Here is a 22,891-nt window from a genome sequence, read left to right as displayed (position 1 = left end):
TCTTGTGATTTTACTAGGAATACCCACCAAGGGAATTGTCATTTGCCATAATTTTGTTAGATATGTAAAGTGTAACGGTTGCATGTTTTATTCAAAAGAATCTATCCACAAAGATAATCCTTTAAAAATAAAAACCAATAACACCCATCCCCCCGCAGGCCACTTGTGTGACTAACTGAAGGAAGCATGCTTCATAAACAATATGTTAGCAAAGAAACTGGATTTTAGACCAATTATTTGAAGTATTGAAGATTTCCCTTTGCTTGTCTTTAAGTCTGCTTTGTTTGTGCCTGTGTGTGAGAGTACGTGTGCATGTGTAGTTTTTTTTTAAAACAACTCCAGTATCTTTCCTGTCCTTCAATATACTCTTTGTTGTGTTTCTCTATACACATTTTGGCTGGATGTGCTTTTCAGATAGGCCTGGCCAAGTACTCTGAGGGAGCAAATAAGATGGAAGGGGGAGAGAAGATTGTTCACAAGAAAAAGTCCGTTTCTCTTCTCAGTAGATTCATTGTGTCATCTTTGGCATGGAGGGGTGGTTTTTGACTATATTTTGTTATCTTCCTCCTGTGAACAGATTCAAAAAGGGAAACTTATCACTATCACTTTTTTATGGAGTGGTAGTTGTGTAATAAACAAGGAGGAAAGGCTAGCCAGATTCTCTAAATTAAAGAGAAGATCTACCTAGCTGTGCTGAAAGAGCTGGACTTTAGGAAACACCCCCCCCCTTTTTTTTTTAGTGTGCAATTTCTTTCTACATAGTTCTTTGGAATAAACTGGTAAGTTCCAGCTTATTTGAGTCATCTGGAGACTCCCGTGCCCCCTCCTCCGCTTTTTTTTGTCATTAATGCTTTTAACTAGCCCTGACTATAACAAAGAAAAGTTTCTGTGCCTGTCTTTTTTTAATTTGTACTGCTACAATTCTCCTTTTAGTGATTATTTCAATTTATTTAACCCTATTTCTCCTGTGTAGTACAGACTAGAAACAAGTATTCCAGTTAATCAGTCTGTGTAATCTTTTCCTTTGTACCCAGAGTTAAACTTAGCTTCACAGTTTATTTACTTTTTTGCATATTATGGTGGTGTATTGCAGTGTGTGCAGATTCAGTCAGGTCTTGTCCCTGGTGAGCAACATTTGTTGTAAAGGTAGGAGGAAAATATGTTAGCAAATGAATCGGTAAATTTTCTGTTTACTATCTCTGAAATTCAGGGTTTGTTATAAATAATATTTCTTGAATTATAGATTGTAAAAATTTATTTAAATTGGATTAAAATTAGGCTGTATTGCCTACCATGATCATTTTCTTTGATTTATTTTCTTTATCTTATTTAACAGTTGAAAATGCTATGGACTGTCTGCTAGAACTTTCCACAGCTACTAAGGGAGTAGCATCTTCAAAAGTCTCAGGTTTTGATTCAATAGCATCATCTCTGTCTCTCGTTAACCAGCAAAGCTCTGTTTCAAATGAAATAGTGGGCGAAAGTTGTGCAAAAGAAGATATTGTGAACTTTAAAGAAGAATCAGTAAAGATCCCATCACCTGATATTCAGCTGACGGAAGAGCTAGATTCCTTGATACAAACTGCTTTTGAGAAATACAGTCTGAGAGACAAATTGTATGATTCCACAAATGACAAAATCACAGGAGAGCAGCCTATGACATCTGACCAGAGTAATTCTAATGGCATTAATGAGTTTCCTGAGAGTGAAAAATCCAGTTTAGGGTTTAATGTCCTGTTTTCTCTGCAGCAAGCAGAGACAGAGAATGAGAAATTTGAAAACTTCTCATCTATGTTAATCTCAGAGGTTCGCAAATCTTCTCAGCCAGCTGTAAGTAAATCTAGCATTCAGACAAAGGATAGTTCATCAGTTGACATGGACATTTTTGCACAAGTATCAGTAAGCTCTAGTCTGCCAGAAATTGATACTGACAATGCTCCAGAAGTCATTAAACCAGCAAACTTGGAAGTGGCTTGTAGAAATCGTAATCAATCACAGAATATTGTTTCAGACCATGGAAGTTTGTTTGATACGTCTAGTCATTTTTTCCAGGGATTTGTAGAAGCTGGTACAACAGCTAGTGGAAATTCCAGCTCAAAATACCTTGAACAACAGGAAGGTGTAATGGCTGTGTGTAGTGGCCAAAAAAGCATTTCTCTCCCTGAAGTGTCTGAATCTCTTGAAGGATCCAGTTTCAAATTGCCACAGCTTGTAGATGTTCAGCAGGGAAGGAATTTACATTTTTCTCCATCACCACAGCAATCTCCACAGCCTCCTTGGAATCCAGTGGCTCCTGTGTTTTATCCATCAAGTGGGAGTCACAGCTTTGTAACTCCAGTAGCTATCAGTCCGGGACAATGGAGACCTCTTGCAGACTACAGGACGCATGGCAAAGGAATGCCTTTTCCTCCTCCAGTGGTTTCACATGTCTGGGATAGCAACGCTTCTCCGAAGGTATGGGGAAATCAAGATGGAATCCAAAAAATGAACCTCTCTCAAGTACACCAACCACCTGTTTGTCCAATGATGAGGAAAAAGACACATCTTGTAGGTCAAGTACTTGTTCTTCTCAGAGGGGTTCCAGGATCAGGAAAATCTTTTTTGGCAAGGTAGAACATTTATATTATGTATTTATAAGAGAAATCACTTAACACAGTGGTCCCCAAACTGAGGTGGGTGGAGGAATGTTTGGTGGGGGCGTGGTGGGTCCCAGGCCAGCCCTCACAGGGGGTGTGGAGGGAGCGCCACCCAGTCCTGCTCTGACCCCCAGCTCCACTCTGGCCCCAGCCACAGGTCTGGCCTTGGTCATCGGCTGCAGCTCCCAGCCGCGGACCTGCTCTCAGTTGCAGCCCCTGGCTCACAGCCCTGACCGGAGCCCTGTGCCCTGCTCCCAGTTAAGGCCCCAGCTTCAGCGCTGGTCCCACTCCTAACCACGACCCCCAGCTCTGACTGTGGTCTGGCCCTGTCTCCCGACCGTGGCTCCCAGAGTGGCACAGACAAAAAAGTTTGGGGACTACTGACTTAACAGTATTATTGTAGGATTTATTAACAAGAGAAAGCAACAACAAAAAATAGTTTTCTGGTGTTTGCAAATGGCCTCATTTAAGGCCCAATTCATCATCATGTCCATGCTGCACTCAGACATAGTGGACACTGGTAACTGCAGGGAGCTGAGCCAGTTGCATCTCCCTGATTCTTGGCCAGCTGTTGCTGGTGGAGGTTAGAACAATTGGGGGCTACTCTAATGTCTGTCACTGGTGCGAACTCCATAGTGGAGCTTTTGCGAGCAGAGGATCAGGTTTAATACAGATCAGCTCCACCTTGCCCCTCCTGTCCCTGCGCCACTTCTGACATGCCCCCACCTCCACATGGCATCAAGGATGGGTTTAGCTGGGAATATGTCAGGTCTGACAGGTTTATAATTGTTGACATTCCCCCTGGCAGAATTCTGCGGAAATCTCTGGCCTGTTTAAGTTCACTTTAAACCAAATGAGTAGTGCATAGTGAACTTGAGAATCCAGCCCTTTGTTTTCTGGGGAACTCCCAGAAAGCTTTTTGATAGTTAGACTTTTAATATACATATAGTAATCAATTTTAGACTTCTGTAGATGTGTCATACTGCTAGTTATGCAAATAAAACTTTGTGTGGGACTGTTGATGCAGAAGCATATCATTATATACAGATATTTATTTTTCTGTTAGGTTCTATTATTAGGTATTTTTTGAAATTATATTTTTCCCCTTGCATTTTTTCTATCAAGTTAGTCTTTAATTTCTTTTCTCTTATTCTGTAGTATGAATTCTTGAAGTGTCTTTCACACTCTTCTTAGATATGTTTTTACTCCAAACTATTATCAATTTCTTTCAATTACTGTAACTGTTCCCTTCCATTAAAAATATTTGAGGGTCCTGTCATCCCCAGCACAATACTCTCGTGCACAGAATATTGGGATACATGAGCTGCATGCTCATTCTTCCAGCAGGGCATGGGGTTCCGCCCCTCCACTGCTGCCTAGAAGGAATAGGGGCATTCTGCTTCCAAAACCTCTGAATTCCTAGGGTTTGCAGAAGTATTGGACGATCAACATGGAGGCTTTTTCCTTCTCTACCCCATCCTATTCTTCCCTCCAAAACCTCCCCTCTGCTCCTCAGCAGAAGGAACTGGAGGAGCCACATAGCTAGGGTGTTTCCCAGTAGCTGCTTTCATAGAGACCAAATGCCTATAACCTCCCCATTAGAGGGTGACAGTTGTATTGTCACCTACCCTCTTCCTGGGGCTGAACCTTCCTTCAGATGCATTTGCTCCCTGTGCCCCTGGGAATGAATCAAGAAGTGTGTGCAGGAGTCAGTAAACCTGTCACTGAGACACATCTACTACTGGTTTGGAGGGTGTACGCCAGGTTTGTGGGTGTCCACAGGTGGATAAACCATGTATAGCACTCTGCACATGGCACAAAGAGAAATTTTGAAGGCGCCTAAAGCACACTCTCTTTTTCACAGAAAGTGCTAGAGGATCTTTAATATCCATTAAGAGAAGACAAAATTTCAGGTTGAAAGGTCTTGTTCAAAAAATCTGTACACAGTAGACTCCATGAATCTTAATTTTTCTGCAGTGGAAGAAAGTAAGGTTGAGGCAACCATACTTGCTAGGAATGAAAACTGGTTTTTAGAACCTGAGGTTTAGATCACTAAGCCATTCTCTGTTGTATATCTTATGTAAACCCAAAAGGAGTTAATATTTGGTTCACATATATTGTTGATAAAAGGAGACAAAAACTGGGAAAATGTATTATTGTCTCTTTGTGATATTTCACAGGACTTTGCTTGAGGATAACCCAAGTGGAATCATTCTTAGTACTGATGATTACTTTTACAAAAACGGACAATATCAGTATGATGCAAATTGCTTAGGAGAAGCACATGAGTGGAACAGGAAACGAGGTAAGAACTGTATAGGGGATTAGCTCAACTGCTTTGCGGATTGCTTAAAACTATTATAAAAGCAGGCTTTCCTGTAGTTGTACCATGGGATGAGCTTTAATCCCCTTTTAGAGGTATACATTTTAAATAATATTGGCAAAAATAGGATCCTAGACTCCAGAATGGCCTATCTAATGTGCTGTTTGCTAACAAATGTCCAATTCAACACTGAAGGATTATTTTCTCCTGGAATTATATCAGGGTATATATGTTGCATTAGCTTCTACTTATTGAGTGGTAATCTGTGCTAGCTCTCAGGAGGATTCCTTCCAAGATTAAGATCAATAATCATTATTTGCACTCAGATGCTATCCATGACAGTGGATGTGTTACACATATGGCATCTATCCAGATCTTTTCCCTGCCTTTGAACTAATGTTCCTTATAGAGCACTACATTGACAAAAATTAGGAAACAACCAAAAATAGAGGAAACCAGTAAACAGCGATTTTCACCAACAAAAGATTTTTTTCTGTTTCTCCTCCTGAAACTCTTCACTAAGCAATTATTTTCAAGCTTTTATGTGCTAAATTTTAAATATGATATTTTTGCAGGCGTGTTCTAAACCTATTCAAAAAATGGATTTATAGGAAAAGTACACACTTAACAGCAACTCTGGTTGTGCAGGCTACTTTAATACTGCCTTCTGTTATTTTTTTTTAAAGCAACTGATAAACATTTTGTTATTGTGTGTAAAAACTACACAATTTTTTTTTATTTTTCATATTTTATACAGTTTACAGAGTGGACTTTTCTTAAGACTGTTATAAGGCCAAGAATTTTGTATGCAACAAAGAAGTCCACTTGAAGGTGATAATGTAGTTTTTAGTATAATTTACTGATTAGTCATATTGGTGTATTATACATCTGCATTTCCATTTCTTTATTATCATACATATATTATTTCAATGTGTGCAATACAATGTAATTGCAGGTTTTTATATTTGGAGGGTGGTGAATTTAAATAAAATATGTGCTTGAGTGGCAGAGAGATCAGACTCCAAAAATAGTTATTTTGGCAACTGATTAAACGTGGTGTCTTTTAAAAGATTAAAATTAACATTAGATGTCGATTTTTATTATCAAGAAATTAACCACACCTCGCTCTTCTATATGCGTTTGTGTTTCAGCTAAAGAAGCCTTTGAAAAGAGAATCTCTCCTATAATAATAGACAACACAAACGTACAGGCATGGGAGATGAAGCCTTATGTTGCTTTGGTTAGTATGATGATTTGAGCAATGTGCAAAGAGATTGGTAACCGACCTGAGAACATTTTAAAGAGCGGTTATGGGGCTTAGTCCAGCTTCTGTTTGAGTTCAACAGGAGTTGGATCAAGCACACAATAAAAAAAAAAAGTGTAAAAACGGTACCATGTCATTAAATATTCTGCTTTGTGTAGGTCTGAGTGTTTTATCTGCTTATTTTACTGACAAATTCAAGTGTTTTGTACTTCAGAGCAAATACACATTTTGAAGAATAAGCTGGATTCTGTTCTTCTTTATGCATAATCAATAACACTGTTAGCTAGTTTTTCTTACTGCTCAGATTAGCTGAGTACCAACAATGGGGTTGGTGGTGCTCTACAGAAAGCCAAGAATACAGTCCCTGCCTCATCCTAGTTTTGACATCCAGTGTAGTTCAGTGACACAAGCACCAAATGATAGATGGAGACCTAACTTTTTTATTTGCTGGACTACCGTTGATAAGTTTCACATGAGAAGTGTGTCTTAAATACTGATTTGAAGATCAAATTGTCCTGTAGTGTTATATTTTATTTAGCTGAAATATTTGAAAATAAATATACTCTACAACTGGAAATCCCACTAAAGTGTTTAAGTAGCAATATTACAGGGTTTTATTAGGATACAGGTGAGCCTACTTGTAAAGCTTTTCTTATCTTCTATAAGCAGTTATGAAATACTGTTAGCTCAGTTGAAGGCAGGCTAGATGAATCAATTTGCATTAAGTATATGACTCATATTTAGTTAGTCAAAATAATGCTGCTGTAATGTTTGTTAGTGATACATTTTTCTTGTAATATTGTCTTTTCTTCATCTTCTGATCATTTCGCTCCCAATTCTGTGAGGCCCTTAGTGCGAGTAATGCCTATTGGAATACATCCTCAGCTGGTATAAGTTGTCATAGCTCCATTGTGAAGCTTTGACAACATATGTCATCTGAGGATCTGTTCCATTGACTTCAGTGCGAGTTGAGGAATCTCGGCCCTTTGAAACAATGGTATCTTAGGGCTTGTCTGCACTTAAAATGCTACAGCTGCAGCCACACCACTGTAGCGCTTCAGTGTAGACATCACCTATACTGATGGGAGGGATACTCCCACTGGTGTGGGTAATCCTGAGAGGCATCGCTAGATTCACGGAAGAATTCTTCCGTTGACCTAGCACTGTTTACATGGAGACTTAGGTTGGCTTAACTACACTGGTTAGAGCTGTGGATTTTTCCTGAGCCGCGTAATTATGCTGACCTAATTTGCTAGTGTAGACCAGGCCTTAGGAATGGCAGAAATTCACAGTACTCTTCTGGTCCTTCTATATTTGGAGCCCAATTCTGAATGCTTAGGTCAATAATTTCAAACTGGTATGCATTTTTAGGCTTTTAAGAAAAAGTGGTCTTTTTTTTTTTTAAAGGGGGGTTGGGTCACAGAAACTCCCTCAAGACTGTCACTAGATGTGCTGGGATACCACTGAGAACAAACCCCCCTGCCAGAAGAGGCTTCCCTCCACTCCTGTCTTGCTGAGTTAGAGACTTCAGTCAGCTTCAGCACAGACCCAGAGGTTGGGCCACACCTCTTTGCAGTTCACTGAAATTGAGATCCACTCAGCTCAGGGGCTTCTTAGTTAACAGGGACTTTCCCAGCACCCAGTATTCAGTCTTTCTGGGAGCCTAAACCCCGAATAAATCCGTTTTACTCTGTATAAAGCTTATACAGGGTAAACTCATAAATTGTCTGCCCTCTCTAACACTGATAGAGAGATATTCACAGCTGGTTGCTCCTCCGGGTATTAATTACTTACTCGGGATTAATTAATAAGCAAAAGTGATTTTATTAAATATAAAAACTAGGATTTAAATGGTTCCAAGTAATGACAGATGGAACAAAGTAAGTCACCAAGCAAAATAAAACAAAACACACAAGTCTAAGCGTAATACAGTAGGACACTGAATACAGGTAAATCTCACCCTCAGAAATGTTCCAATGAGCTTCTTTCACAGACTAGACTCCTTCCTAGTCTGGGCCCAGTCCTTTTCAGACCAATGTTGTGGCTTATGGCGTGGGCCCAGCAATCACTCACACCCCTGAAGTTACAATCCTTTGTTCCAGTTTCTTTCTGGCATCTCTTTGGGGTGGAAGATCAAATGGAGAGGCTTCCAGGGCCTTTTATATTCTCTCTCTTGGGGGTGGAAACCCCTTTGTTTTTCTGTTCAAAATCACAGCTAGAAGATGGAGTTGTAGCCACCTGGGCAAGTCACATGTCCATAAATGATTCAGCTTTTTGAAGGCTGATGCCATTGTTAACATGTTAGTTTGAATGTTCCCAGGAAAGCTCAAATCTGGATTGGCGTCTCCCGAAGTCCATTGTCCGTTAAGTGTTTCTTGATTGGGCACTTACTCAGAATAGTCCTTTCTCAAGAAGCTGGCCAAGTGCTTCACTGAAGCTACTTAGAATCAAACACATTGAGATACAAGTACATAGCCAATATTCATAACTTCCAATACAAAAATGATACACACATACAGACAGCATAATCATAACTAGCAAATTACAACCTTTCCATAGACACCTTACTTGACCTCCTTTGTACAAGATTTGATGCAACTATAGGACCTTGGTTACAACAGTGATCTATATGGTCACAGTTCATGTCAATAACATCACACATGCATTTTACTTCTTAGATTTTATTTAATTTTTAAAGTAACTTAACTTACTGAACCATTTTACAGGATCCAGTAATAGAGCTGGTCAGGAATTTTCCACCGAACATTTTCTGGGGAGGTTTCTCAGATCCAGGATAGATATTCTGATTAAAACTTTCTTATTTTCCATTGTTCCATTCATCACTATGTTTGTAAGATACTTTATATTTAAAAGGTACTTTCAAATCCTTATATTAAGGAAGCTCACTTATGCTTGTTAAAAAGAATACCAAGGACTGGAAATGATCTCTTTGTTTGGATCTCCCACTTGTGATATGGCATTGAAGCCTAGTTTTAAAAGTCGTCCATGTCAGTATTGCGAACAAACCAAACCAAACCCTCAAATTAGAACTAATTGTCAACTTTGTTGGCAGCCTCAGCCAAGAGACTGAGAGTTGAATTGGGATGAGGATTGATCTACTTTCTTACCCCAAGAGGTTTTCATCCTAGTCTGGGTTTAGGCACATCAGTGGGAAAGTGTTAGAATCTTCTGCTGCCAGTTCCTGTATTATAACTGGTTTTGTTGATAAATAGAGGACTTAACTCAGCAGTACTGTCAGGTTGGTACTTTTCAGCACAGTAAATTAACTTAAAAAATAAAAAATAGGTCTCCTCGGGATTTAATGCCCTTGTAGATATGAAAGCACTTCTTTGCTCAAAAGAAATGAACACAGGATTGAAGTGGTTAGCAAAAAATATTCTGCCTTAGCTGCATAGAATCATAGAAATGTTGAGCTGGAAGGGACCTTGAGAGGTCATCAAGTCCAGCCCTCAGCATGTGTGATGGACAGGTGAAAGGTGGGACTTGTTCAATATTTAGATTATTTTTATGAATGGGGTCTAATTTTATACCCGGTCATAGCTACAGTGTTAATTGTGGAAGGTTTTAAAAAGGTACTTTTGAGTGCCGTCAGTTCATGGCTATCTTCTTGGTAGTGTTGCATACTTCATGAAAGTATAAGGAAAATACTTTAAGTTCTGTTTCCAGGAAAGTGCTTTGGTATGTCTCCAGGACAATAGGAATGGTCCTGAAGATAGGAATGGGGGACAATCATCTCCTAAGTGATTTCTCTTGGCTAGATTTAAAGCAGATTTGTTTTTGCCTTGAGAAAATACCACATAGTATTCTAGAAGGAGAAAGAGCTCCATGCTTGCAGCTAACGGAAATAAGAAAAGGTTGAAAAAAGGGAAAGAAATGGTTCTTAAAATAGTGAGATTTTTCAGAATGTTGCTTGGACAAAACTAAATTAGCTCTGTCACGTAGAGACTGTGGTTGAGATGTGAGATACATTTCATTAATTTTAAAGGAAGATATGTATCTAAGTAACCTAGACTGCTTTGAAAAATCCCTATCTGTGTAACCATAAATGAAGCCTGATACATGGTTAGTGTATTTTTGGAGTGTTTAACTTGTTTTGTAAAATGGGAACCTGATATGTGTCTGTCTTGTACATTGTGTGCTCTTTCATGGAAATATGACATCACTGATGTATTTTGTATTTATTTTTATTCAGTCTCAGCAGTACAAATACAAAGTTATGTTCCGAGAGCCTGATACTTGGTGGAAGTTTAAACCAAAAGAGCTTGAAAGGTAAAAATATTGTAGAAGATATTGAAGTAAGCTGCTTCATCTTTCATTTATCCTCTTTAAAATAACTTTTTACCTTGACAATGGCCATTGAGGCTCCAAAACATCAGTAAGCCCCTTATTAACAATTAAATAAACACCTGATTAACTTTTTATTTTAACTGTTCTGCTTACAACTTTATTATGTCTGTGTCGGGTTTGAGAAATTCCTTTAATCATTTTGTTTATTTTTATATCCAGTTTCAAAACAAATTAGCTTGCAACCAGAAAGGCACCTTTGTCATTTATATGACACTTTAAATCTTCAAAAAGAAAAGGAGTATTTGTGGCACCTTAGAGACTAACACATTTATTTGAGCATAAGCTTTCGTGAGCTACAGCTCACGTCATCGAATGTGAAGTGAGCTGTAGCTCACGAAAGCTTATGCTCAAATAAATGTGTTAGTCTCTAAGGTGCCACAAGTATTCCTTTTCTTTTTGCGAATACAGACTAACATGGCTGCTACTCTGAAACCTTTAAATCTTCAGAAAGCTGTGCAAATGTGTATTCATCCCTAAAATATCTCTTGGAAATCCAGGCACAATGATAGATCCAATAGGACCCCTGGAAAGCATCCAGGGTTTGTCTCATCATATTGGGTCTGTCCTTGCATTGAGGTGATCTATTCCGCTGTTGGCTGTCCTGATTCCAAGTGTCCCTCCTACCTTATGCATTAGAGTAGCAGACACTTCTTCATGTGAGCAGAACAAGCTCCTGGAGACAAGCTCTGTTGAACCACCAGTGGAAGCTTGGTTACAACTTTTCCTAGGCATTACCATCTGGGTTGAACACATAGCTAATGCAGCTCTCAGATGGTGGGTGCTTATGGGGATCCTTCTGGAGCAGCTGTGAGTTGATTTCCTTCCATGGAGTGGTGGGTACCACCATTTCTTGCTGCTAGGGCTTACTTGGGGTTTTCTCCCCTCCCCTCAACCCCTTTTCCCCTCTGCTTGCCACACTGGCCAGGATTTACATACCCTAGCTCAGGCCACTGCCAAGCAAATTGCTTTCTGAGACGTAACAAAGTCAGTGCAAAATCCTACTCAGAGGATAAGATACACTGACAGATGGCTAGAAGCGGGGAGATCAGAGTAGGCAAATATGTTTTCTTCCCACTCTGAGAAGTTCCCAACTGAGTATAGCCTACAGGAGGAGGACTGAGTGCCAGAATCTCCTTTATGCAGTTTGACTCCCTGCCTGCCTAACAGAAGGTAAAACACCCAGCATCTGGTTTACAACATCCCAGAGAGCAGTTTAAGAAAAAAATATTTTAGCCTAATTCTTAGGTTTAATATTAAGCAAAACTAGGAATATAACAGCATGAAGAGAAATGATTCCATCTTTCAGTCTGTTTTGTTTGAGTATTAAAATCTGGAATGTTACTTTTTTTTATCTTTTAATCTCTAGGCGAAACATTCATGGTGTATCTAAAGAAAAGATCAAAAGAATGTTGGAGCGATATGAACGTTGCCTTACTGTTAACTCAATCTTGAGTTCTACTGTCCCAAACAAATCAGAAAATGCTGATTGGAATGAAGATCTTTGTCAGGGGGAAGGTTACGGGTAAGACGTACTTGCTCTATATGCCTAAATAAAAACTTTGTTACACAATTCCAATCTTTTTTTTTTTTTTTTTTAACAGTGAAGGCTGGCTAACTCCTCCTAACCCAGAACTGTTCAAACCCCCACCCCCCCAAAAAAACAGTTTAATAAAAATTTAGTGTTTTTTATATTTACAAGGTTAAGAATTTTATACGTGAACAGTTAAGGGAATCAGCTCCTTCTCCATTTCTATATGATACACTATTAGTCCACTAGATTATTGCTGTCCACCAACCTTAACTTTTCCCTCTTGTTTTCTTCTGTACTGGAAATATACTACTGGGTGTACAGTATAGATTTTTATATACTAACTATTAAATGTGTCCTAAAGTTTTTAAAAGGAGTATAGTCCTATATATATGTAAACACCCTAGGTCTGCTTTTTGTACTTATAGAGTGGGGTGTTGGTGGAATAGATGATTTTTATGGTTAGGATTGGAGTGATTGATCTGTTTGGTATTATGGAATATATTTATTATATGGAGGGTTATATGAGTATATGTATACTGAGAGTATATTTCCAACCGTATTTTGTAAGCAACTAGCATCTGTGGCCTTCTGTAGTGGATAATGTAGAATGTGTTTATAGTATCTTGGAAATGGATCCCTTAAATAGAATAATAGAACTGTAGTGTTGGAAGGGTCTTTGACAAGTCATCTACTCCAGCCCCCTGTGCTGAAGTAGGACAAAGTAAACATAGACCATCCCTGACAGGTGTTTGTCCAACCTCTTCTTAAAAACCTCCAGTGATGGGGAATCCACAACCTCCCTTGGAAGCCTATTCCAGATCTTAACTACCCTTCTAGTGAGAAAGTTTTCCCTAATATTTAACCTGAATCTACCTTGCTGCAGATTAAGCTTATTACTTCTTGTCCCTCCTTCAGTGGACATAGAGAACAATTGATCATTGTTCTCTTTGTAACAGACTGTAAAACACTGGAAGACTGTTATCGGGTCACCTTCAGTCATCTTTTGTCAAGACTAAACATGCCCAGTTTTTTTTAACCTTTCCTCATAAATCAGGTTTTCTAAACTTTTTATCGTTTTTGTTGTTGTCTTCTGGACTCTCTCTAATTTGTCCCAGAATTGGACATAGTACTCAGCTGTGGCCTCGTGAGTGCCGAATAGAGCAGGACAATTACCTCCTGTGTCTTACGTATGACACTCCTGTTAATACACCCCAAAATGATATTAGCCTTTTTTGAAACTGCATTACATCATTGACTCATATTCAGTTTATAATCCTTTATAACCCCCAGATCCTTTTTAGCAGTACTACTACCTAGGCAGTTATTCCCCAATTTATAGTTTTGCATTTGATTTTTCCTCCTTAAGTGTACTACTTTGTACTTATCTTTATTGAATTTCATCTTGTTGAATTCAGAACAATTCTTAATTTTGTCAAGGTCATTTTGAATCGTAGTTCTGTCCTCCAAAGTACTTGTATCCCCTACCATCTTGGTATCATCAGCTAATTTTATAAGCATATTCTCTACTCTGTCATCCAAATCATTAATGAAATGTGGAATAGTACTGGACCCAGGACTGACCTTTGCAGGATCCCACTATGTATGTCCTCCCGTTTTAACAACAAACTATTGTGACAAGGTTGGGCCAGATGGCTACAGGAGAGTGATAGAAGGCAGATATATTAGCCCCAGATTAAGCATGTCCCTTTTCTCTGAGTAAGGTAACGGGCAGTTCCAGAACAATTAGGAATTTGCTGGAACCAGTTAAGGCAGGCGGCTAATTAGGACACCTGGAGCCAATTAAGAAGCTGCTAGAATCCATTAAGACAGGCAAGCTAATCAAGGTACCTGGTTTAAAACGGACCTCACTTCAGTGAGTGAGGGGCGTGCAAGGAGCTGAGAGTTAGAGGGCATGCTGCTGGAGAACTAAGGCGTACAAATGCTATCTGGCATCAGGAGGAAGGTCCTGTGGTGAGGATACAGAAGGTGTTGGGAGGAGGTCATGGGGTAGTAGCCCAGGGAGTTGTAGCTGTCACACAGGTGTTACACGAAACACTGTGGACAGCTGTGATCCACAGGGCCCTGGGCTGGAACCCGAAGTAGAGGGTGGGCCCGGGTTCCTCCCATCCCCCCAACTCCCTATTGGATACAGGAGGAGTTGACCTGGACTGTGGGTCCCACCAGTGGGGAAGGTCCCTGGCCAGTCCCCCGACCCATTAGGGTGGATCAGCAGAGACTGCGGGGATTGTTCTCCTTCCTTTTCCCCATGCTGGCCAGTGATGAGGTTAGCTGAGTGAATGGCAGGTTGAGCCACTAGCAAAAGTGGCCAAACTGAGGGCTGCCGTGAATCTCTGAGGTGAGCAAAACATCCAGTAAGCGCAGGACCCACCAAAGCAGAGGAGGAACTTTGTCACAGTATCTACTCTTTGAGACAGGCTTTCACCCAATTATGCATCCACCTTATAGTAATTCCATCTAGACCGCATTTCTCTAGTTTGCTTATGAGCCTGGGTCCTAGAAATCTGTTTGCCATGGAAAAATTCAGAATTTGCATTTTTATACAGAATCTTTATTTTTTCACAAAATGTAATAACTAAAATCATATACAATAGAACTCTGTTTATCCGAGCCTCCATTATCTGTCTCTCTGTATTAACTAAACTAGGATTTGACAGCCTGAGCCCCAGGCAGTGAGAGCCCTGTCTGTCAGCCCTGCCGCTCTCTGGATTATCCAAATTTTTGATTATCCAATCTTTAGCCTGTTCTTTTCCTGTTTTGACTTGCATTCCTTTCACCTTGTTAACATTAATTGTGTTGAGTGATAATAAACGGGATTTCATTTTAATCTAGTTATTTATTATTTTGACTTTTTGCGTACATTTCTGTACAAGTTAGGGGGTACTGTTAAAGTCGGGTGGGCTGTGAAAATTAAATGGAATTATAATGGATTGTAAAACATCATATGGCAATGGGGACCTGGCTAAAACCCTTACCTATTAATTTCTAGAGTTTTTATTGAACATCTGAGTTTGGGAAAGCTATGAAACTCATGACATTTGAACATAGTCACCATATCTGTTGCAAAGGTGGGAATATTATCCAGGCTAGTGCTCCTGTTGGAAACTGCAGGTTGGGGTAGAGGGAGATAGACTAATGGAAAGAGAAAAATGTAATCCCTATTTGGAATCAAGGAGGGGCCCTTATCAAGTAAAAATCTGTGCTGTTTTTTTTTTTATTCGTGGGGAGTGTTCAGATTTGAGCTAGTTCTTTTTAACCTGTTTTCCTCTCCCTAGATTTCATGGGTTGGGAGCGTGTGAACATTTTATATATCTCTCAGGTCAATGATTGTATAGTATCCAAAACTAAAATATGGGACCCTGGTTTAAAGAGCTTATGAGCTTTAATTTAAATTTATTTAGTACCCAATCCAGAATAGAAGTTTGTAGGGAAGTGGGGTTAGCTTGTTAGTTTTTTTTTTCTTTTAAGTTTTCTTTAAATGTCTTCTGTTTAATTATTTGTCTTACAGGCAAAAAGAGGTACATGCTTATGTGAAAGAAGAGAGACTTTTTGCTTCAGCTTTGAAGCTTCCTGAATTAGCTGAAGAGGAGAAACATGCATCTGCTATATCTTCAGCACTAGAAAATAATAATTTAGCTGATAAATATTTTCGAAAAGAAAAGGAGGAAATTGAAAATAATTTAAGAGAACACGTTTCTGAGAATAGCATTATTCAAGGTGGTGTGGATATTAGTTTATCAGATTATGAAGAAAAGGAAGTGCCTTTGGGGGAAAAAGCTGTAAAGAGAGAAGAAATACATAGAATTACTGAAACAGAAACTAGTAAAACTGATGAGGTGAAATCTGAAGAAACCACACATTTGCACATCTGTTCTTGTGAACATATTCAAGAACATAGTGACAAGATTGTGGAAGTTCAAACTGAAAAAGATCAGTACAATGAAATTGCAGTAGAACCAGTATTATCACGTGGAAGGAACATTATGAAACAAAATGATTCATCTTTGGATGTATCAGTGAGGCCAGAATTATTAAACTTTCTGGGTGACTGGCCTGTAGAACAAACAATCGGGCAGAGAACCAAAAGGACTAGAAGAATAGACAAATCTTCTATGAAGAGTGATAAAGAGGATAAAGCAACCAGCCAGCATCTTCTTGATTCACACAAGGCACAAGTGGACCTGGCAGATATTCAGCAGGAAGTACTACCTGGTGAAAAAAGACAGGGGGAAGAAAATTTAGCCTCTGACTCTTTTTGTGTTCTTGGTGCAGATACAATTACCCCAGAATTGCAAATGATGGGAGACTGGCCTGCTATGAGCTCTTTACGGCAGAGGCAACATAGATCAAGGAGAATATCAAAGAGAAGTCTAAGTGAATCTGATGAAGCTGGAAATAATAAATGTGATATACACAAAAATGTTCTTGACACAGTGGATGTGCTTCATGGAACATCTGTGAGCACTGAAGAGCTACAGGAGACAGAGAAATCAAATTTTCAAGAACCTGAAAGAGTAGCTAGTGAAAGTATCAGTGAGAAAAAGCCCCAACAAAATAAAAGAACACGGAAGCATCATAAATTAGCCCTCACATTTACCAACAGCAGTGTGGCCCTCTCCAAACCAGAAGAACAGTTGTCTACACTTAATTTGCTGGAAGAGAAACCTAAAAAACACATATGTAAACAACCAAGCAGGTATTCACAGACTGAGCCACAGGATTTCGCGCTCTTATGGAGATTAGAAAAGAAAATTATTACTTCTGAGAATATTATTTCCGAGAATACCAAAGTATTACATGGCAGATTAGAAGCGTTCAGACCAAAAAACATGGATGCTGCTTCAAGTTCTCAAGAAAAAATCCCCTATAGAGTTATGTATGATAAAAGCACGTATGTGGAAGAAAGTGAACTTATCAGTATTGATGAATCTGAAAATCTGAATGTTCTTTGTAAGCTGTTTGGGTCCTTTTCATTTGATGCACTGAAGGACTTATATGAAAGATGTAACAAGGACATTGTCTGGGCCACAGGCCTGCTATTGGATTCTGATGAAAAGTTGTGTAAAGGCGAAGACATTGAATGCTTGCAGGAGGCAGGAACTGAGCCAGGTACCCCAGACCTTGAATTCAAGGCAAATACAAACTATGGAGAGAATCTTAAAAATTCTGAACAAACCAGCCAAATAATTATGACTGATGGTATCACTCAACTTTCAGAAAACAGTTTATCAGTGTGTTATGCAGAGAGTGAAACTACAGACATACTTGAGACAGATGCTAAAATATCTGACTCACTAACAAGACTTCCACCGAGTGCTTCCGTAAAACTCAAAAATACCAATGATATTGCTCCCAGAACTCAGGCAGAAGATTCAGGAACAGATATCATTGAGCAATCTGTTTCAGACACACAGAAAATAAACTCAAAGGTGATGAGCCTTGTTAATGAAACAGAAGAAAAACCAGTGGTGTCTCAGTTTGATGTGGGCTTATGTCTACCTGTGACTTTACCTAAGGAGTTTAACACTGCTCCAATCATTTTGAAACCCAAATTAAATAAGGAGATAGACAATAAACTTTCAGAAACATATCAAGAGAGTTCAAAAGTAAATAATATGATTCTTCCGTTACTGCAAATGGATCAAGCACCTTTGAAGAGCTATGCAAGTGATGAAGAAGAACTGGAAACCTATAAAGAAACTCAGGGGAATCCTATGATATCAATTGGAGGTGATAGGGAAGAAAGCAAACCTTCTAATATGGATGAAGATAGAACCAAGTTATTGAACCCTAGTTCATTATCCTCAGGATCCATGCATATAAATTGCCTAGAATTGGCATTACCTCCTGAACTAGCCCTTCAGCTGAAAGAAATATTTGGGCCAGTTGGCATTGACTCAGGTAAGGACATGAAAAATTATTAATACAAATACATATGTAATGTAGTTCTTTTTTTTAAACTATTTTAATTTATTTATTTATGCTTACTTTTGAATTCCTCATGATATTGTGATGCTATTCAAAGGCTCTTGTTCATTTAAAAACTGAACTGAACCAGAACATTACATAAATTATAGCAGCAAAGATAGCTATCATTCCTTTTAAATTTTTTGTCTCTGCCCACATATATATTTGAAGAGTATCGCAAGAAAATATTTCCACTTGTCTGGCTTGGAGCAGAACCTACTTTCTGTTTCCCCAGGGTGGAGAGGTAGATAATGATGAGGAAAAATTTTGATTGGTTGGGAAAAGGAAGAGAGAGAGAGAACCTTTGACAGGACAAGTAAATGGGGAAGGGAGATGCCAAATTAGAAATGAAAGAAAGTTAGAGAGAGAGAAAATAATATGAAACATTTGTTTTAAGTGAAAAATTAGTCTGAGAAAAAACGTGCATTGAAAACACCTGAAGATGCATCAAGATCTAGAATTAAAAGGGGAGAGATCAAGAGAAAAAGGAAAGAAAGAAAGAAAAAACAAAATAATCATCAAACACACAAAGTCCACTGGGGACTGTTGTGCCAGCCAGAGTGACCATGGTTGGTGGTATCACATCAGGCATTGTTTAGTGAAGTTCTCAGATCTGGCTCAATCCTGCAAATCACAAATCTCTCGAGTGGCCCCGCAAGTAGGGTCAGAGCCTTCATCCCTTCGTGGGATGATGGAGAGTTTGAGAACATGTATCTATCCTGGCAACATGGCTGAAGAGCATGCAGCACCACTTTTGAATGTAATGAGGGGTTGAAGAAAAGCCAGATCTTTATGAGACTCTGACATTTGGCACAATATCAAACCATTTTTTATGCTCAGGATTTGGTGCTGACTGTGCCTCTAGCCACTCCAGGTCTGCCTGTAAGAGGGTCCAGGTTTCTGACCCGTATAGTAATACGGTAGTACACAGGTTTGATTGATCTTGAACTTGGTTTGAAAAAACAAAACGAGGTTTAGTAATCTTTGAAATGATTTTTCATAAAGTTTACTTGATATAACATTTTGAATCTATAATTTATTGATGTGTTTGGCTGTGAGCAAAAAAAAAAAAAGACTTTTTCTTGGGTTGGGGCAAAAAGGGGGAGCGTGGTGTTACTATTTCTCAGACCTGTCCCCTTTCTTTGCATGCTCTAAATCACCCTCCTTTTCTTTTTGAGAAACTGACAGGTGTACTGGTATCACGTAGGTGTGCCGGGGAAAGATTACACTATGCTGCTACCATGGTCACTCTTGCTGTCTGATTAGCATAGAAAGGTTTCTTGGCTTTTATGCTTCCTAGGGAGGATGCTTCTCTAAATTGGGTATGATGCAGGGAACAATGAGGACACTAATGCCTGATGTATTCTGCAGGGATGATTATCCAAGGAGAGAGATTAAATAAGGGAAAAATACAGCATCACAATTGGTCACAAGGTTCAGAGTTAACTGCAAAGACATTAAATTCTAGGTTGGACTTATAAAAGAAGAATATGCATTAAAAATTATAAGGGTATAAAAGAGCCAGTCGTTCCAATAGTCAGGTTTAAACAAGATGCGATTAATATTAACTTGCCCTCTCCCGCCCCTTCCAGATTGTGTTGGTTTATGAATCCTGTTGGGTGAGGGCTCAGAACTCAGTGTCTTTATTTAACTTGGCAGTCACTGCAGTTTTCGGGCATGACATTTTTATGCAAAATTTCCTAAATGCAAATTAATTAGTGGTAAGCCACAGTGCTATACTTGATAGGATTAATTTTTGTACAGTGCTTTAATGAGTATATTTTCTTTCTTCCATAAGGATCACTAACTGTTGAGGATTATGTGGTTCATATAGATCTGAATCTGGCCAAAGTGATTCATGAGAAATGGAAAGAATCTATTATGGTTGGTAGGCTTCTTTCTTATAAGAAGTTACACTTGGGCTTTGTCAATCTATTTGTTTCTCTTTCTTCATTTGTCTAAATATTTATATAAGGTATTTTATATATTTACTGTAACAGTGAGAATATTAGCTATACTTTGCAAAATACATAGGGTAAGTGGGCATGTAGCACAGAGGAAATAATTATTGTAGTTACATAGTGTCACCTGCCCCTGCAACAAATAAAACCCAAAGGCAATATAATACCAATCTCTTAAAATACAAACATAAAAACAAACTATGGAGTATAATTTCAAAATGAGCATCAGTGCCCCACTGCTTCTAAAATACATTTTTGAAGGGAAGGAGAGGAAGAGGAAATCTTTGACATTTTTCAGATTTTGGGGGGGATAAGATGAGAAGGATTTCAGAGAAGAATAAATTTCACACCGTAAGGCATACCATTAGCAAAAATTAGATTCATGATGGGGGAAAAAAGATCATAACATACACATTCTCATAAAAAGATCAGTTAATGTCCAATCTATTATTATGTATTGCCCATTGTTTAAACATGAATTTTAAAACCATCCACCAACAATGACATTTGACCTTAAAAAGCCTTGATTTTATTCTTTAAGAGGAAGTCTCAGTGCACATTACCTATTATGTACAGAAAACAAATATATTTATATTAACTAATTGAGAAAGGTTCTCTTTCTAAGAGTCTCATGTCATCATGAATTCAGCCAGAGAAAGAAGAAAAACTGCTTCAAACTGCATCTTATTTTTTGGTACAATCTTCTCTTCTCTTTTGTCTAATCCTTAACTTAATTATGAGATCTGATTTGATATCTTACCACTACTTCGATCTGTCACTTGAAAAATAGTATTATTTTCAACACTTTACCTCTTAATGTATTTCTTATCTTAGATATATACACATTTTTTCCAGATAAAAAAGTTTAAAAATTGTAATGGAATTTGAAACCTGTTTACCTGAAAAGTAACATCTGTTGAGTTAACATCAGGGGGAAAGCTATATCTGTGGTTCACTAATGTGATTTTTTTAATATTTGTAATTAGAAGAGACAAAGGAAAGAAGAGGAATATTATAAGCTGCTTATGCAAGGTACAGTGTACTGTTCCCTTAAATTACTGTAATAACGCTTAGTTTTCGAAAACTAAAACTAGTAAGGTTAAAAAATTGCAAATTGTTGAAAATCAACTGCTTCATTTATTAAGCTCAGCTTGCATTTAGTGGACTTGATGTGCTACTCACCATTATCATACAACCCTAGCAGTGGTAATAAAAATAAACAAACCACTGACTTATAACAATAGCATTAAAGCACTCTGAGGATTGGCTTTACTCATGTCTACCTGGGATCAAAATGCATAGGGTGATATTGTGACTGAGTCTGTATGAATGTTCAAGGGCCTGATACAATCTCCATGGGTAGAAGAGGCACTGATCCAGGCTAGTGCTACAAGTGGGGCTACCCTTCTGCAAGAAGAAAGTGGGAGGGGCCATGGCCTTAGTGAGCACCCATCCTTTCACCTTGGTCACCAGAACTGGCCCAGCATGGAGGTAATGCATGTGACCCTTGTTCAAGTGGTGATGGATCTGCTAATCAAGCATTCAGTCTCTCAGCTCCCCATGAGGAATCTTTCCTCTGCAGCAAACACCCTCTCTACTCACCCACAACCTGGGCTGTGACTTCAAGCTGCAATCTGGTCCTTTTGACTAAAAAAAGGTTTTGCCTAATAGCTAAACTGTGCCATTAACATCGCAAGAGAAACACATGACCGAATAGTTAAATATCTGTTCATAAGTTGTGGATGCAATATATGTATACACACACAAAGGTAACTGTGAATATAAAAAATCCCACACATGGTCATATACAGTTATTTATTTGCAGGTGTAAGTTAGGTTCCAGCATTTAAAAATTCCACCTGGATTGTCACTTTTTTATTAGTTAGAAGAAAAATGAAGCTTGATAAACTTTGCGGGGGAGAGGGTGAGGAGGAAGATTGAAGCAATGTAATGTTATTTTTGCTAAAAATATAAGTTGCTTAAATAAAATTAGATTATTAATAAATAAATTAATGAAAATGTAGTAAGGTGAAATGTATTTTAATTATTTCTGGCTTTTCTTTAATTAAATATATTGACTTTTTCATTTTGTCACCTTGAGATTTTTGTTGCTTTTGTACTGTTTGACCAATTAGATCTGGATGACTCCGACACAATCTTATCTCAGAGCACAGACAGTAAACTTCAGAGGAAGAAAATGGCCTGGCCCTCTCGATCATCAACAGAGAAACACAGCGAAAATCTAGCAACATCAGAAATTTTCCCTTTTATGGATCACTGGAATGCACAGACTCAAAGAGTATCACTCAGAGAAATAATGTCTGAAGAAATAGCCTTACAGGAGAAACAGGACCTGGTATGAATATTGCCACTTTTTATGATGTCTAAGTTGTATCACACTGATTTTTCCCCCCCGCACAGTTTGGTATGGTTAGAAGCCATATTTTGCTTCTATAGTTGCCTGTCTTTGTACAGGCTGACTAGTGCTGAGTTTCTGAGATGGATGTTAACTAATTTTATTAATTGTTTTCTGATAGCTAGAGTTTACTTAAGGTGCTAGATAAAAGCCAGCTGATGTTTCTTTTTAAAATAAATCTGTCATTTGAAAGTTTAATATCTTAATTGTTTCACAAACAGATCACGCTATATCTTGGTGTACAGGTTAGCGTTTGCATTTGGCTGAGCTGCATTTTTGATTGTTTACTTTTAGAAATGTATTTATCAAATTGGCTTCATGCATTCTTTGTGAGACAGCCATGCAAAAATTTGTAATTAGCACCATGCTATGCTTGTTCAAAAAGAGATTTAATTGCTTGTGATACT

General features: G+C 38.4%; 1 protein-coding gene across 4 annotated transcripts in view; it reads left to right on the top strand.

Annotated features, from left to right (window-relative positions):
- Positions 1-22,891, top strand: part of N4BP2 (NEDD4 binding protein 2) — a 78,900-nt gene that overhangs the window by 35,664 nt on the left and 20,345 nt on the right. For all 4 annotated transcript variants that reach the window (XR_012639350.1, XM_074951520.1, XM_074951521.1 and 1 more), the window contains exons 3-11: positions 1,337-2,609; positions 4,817-4,941; positions 6,111-6,199; positions 10,437-10,513; positions 11,958-12,113; positions 15,649-18,041; positions 19,906-19,991; positions 21,055-21,100; positions 22,204-22,424. Coding sequence is in view for 3 of the 4 variants with exons in the window: in XM_074951520.1 (XP_074807621.1) it covers positions 1,337-2,609; positions 4,817-4,941; positions 6,111-6,199; positions 10,437-10,513; positions 11,958-12,113; positions 15,649-18,041; positions 19,906-19,991; positions 21,055-21,100; positions 22,204-22,424 (4,466 nt within the window). In the remaining variant the exon portion in view is untranslated. The remainder of the gene's footprint in view (positions 1-1,336; positions 2,610-4,816; positions 4,942-6,110; positions 6,200-10,436; positions 10,514-11,957; positions 12,114-15,648; positions 18,042-19,905; positions 19,992-21,054; positions 21,101-22,203; positions 22,425-22,891) is intronic.

The sequence above is a fragment of the Natator depressus genome, chromosome 4, assembly GCF_965152275.1.
Source record: "Natator depressus isolate rNatDep1 chromosome 4, rNatDep2.hap1, whole genome shotgun sequence".
NCBI classification, from domain to species: Eukaryota; Metazoa; Chordata; order Testudines; family Cheloniidae; genus Natator; species Natator depressus.
This window is presented reverse-complemented; position numbering and strand designations above follow the sequence as displayed.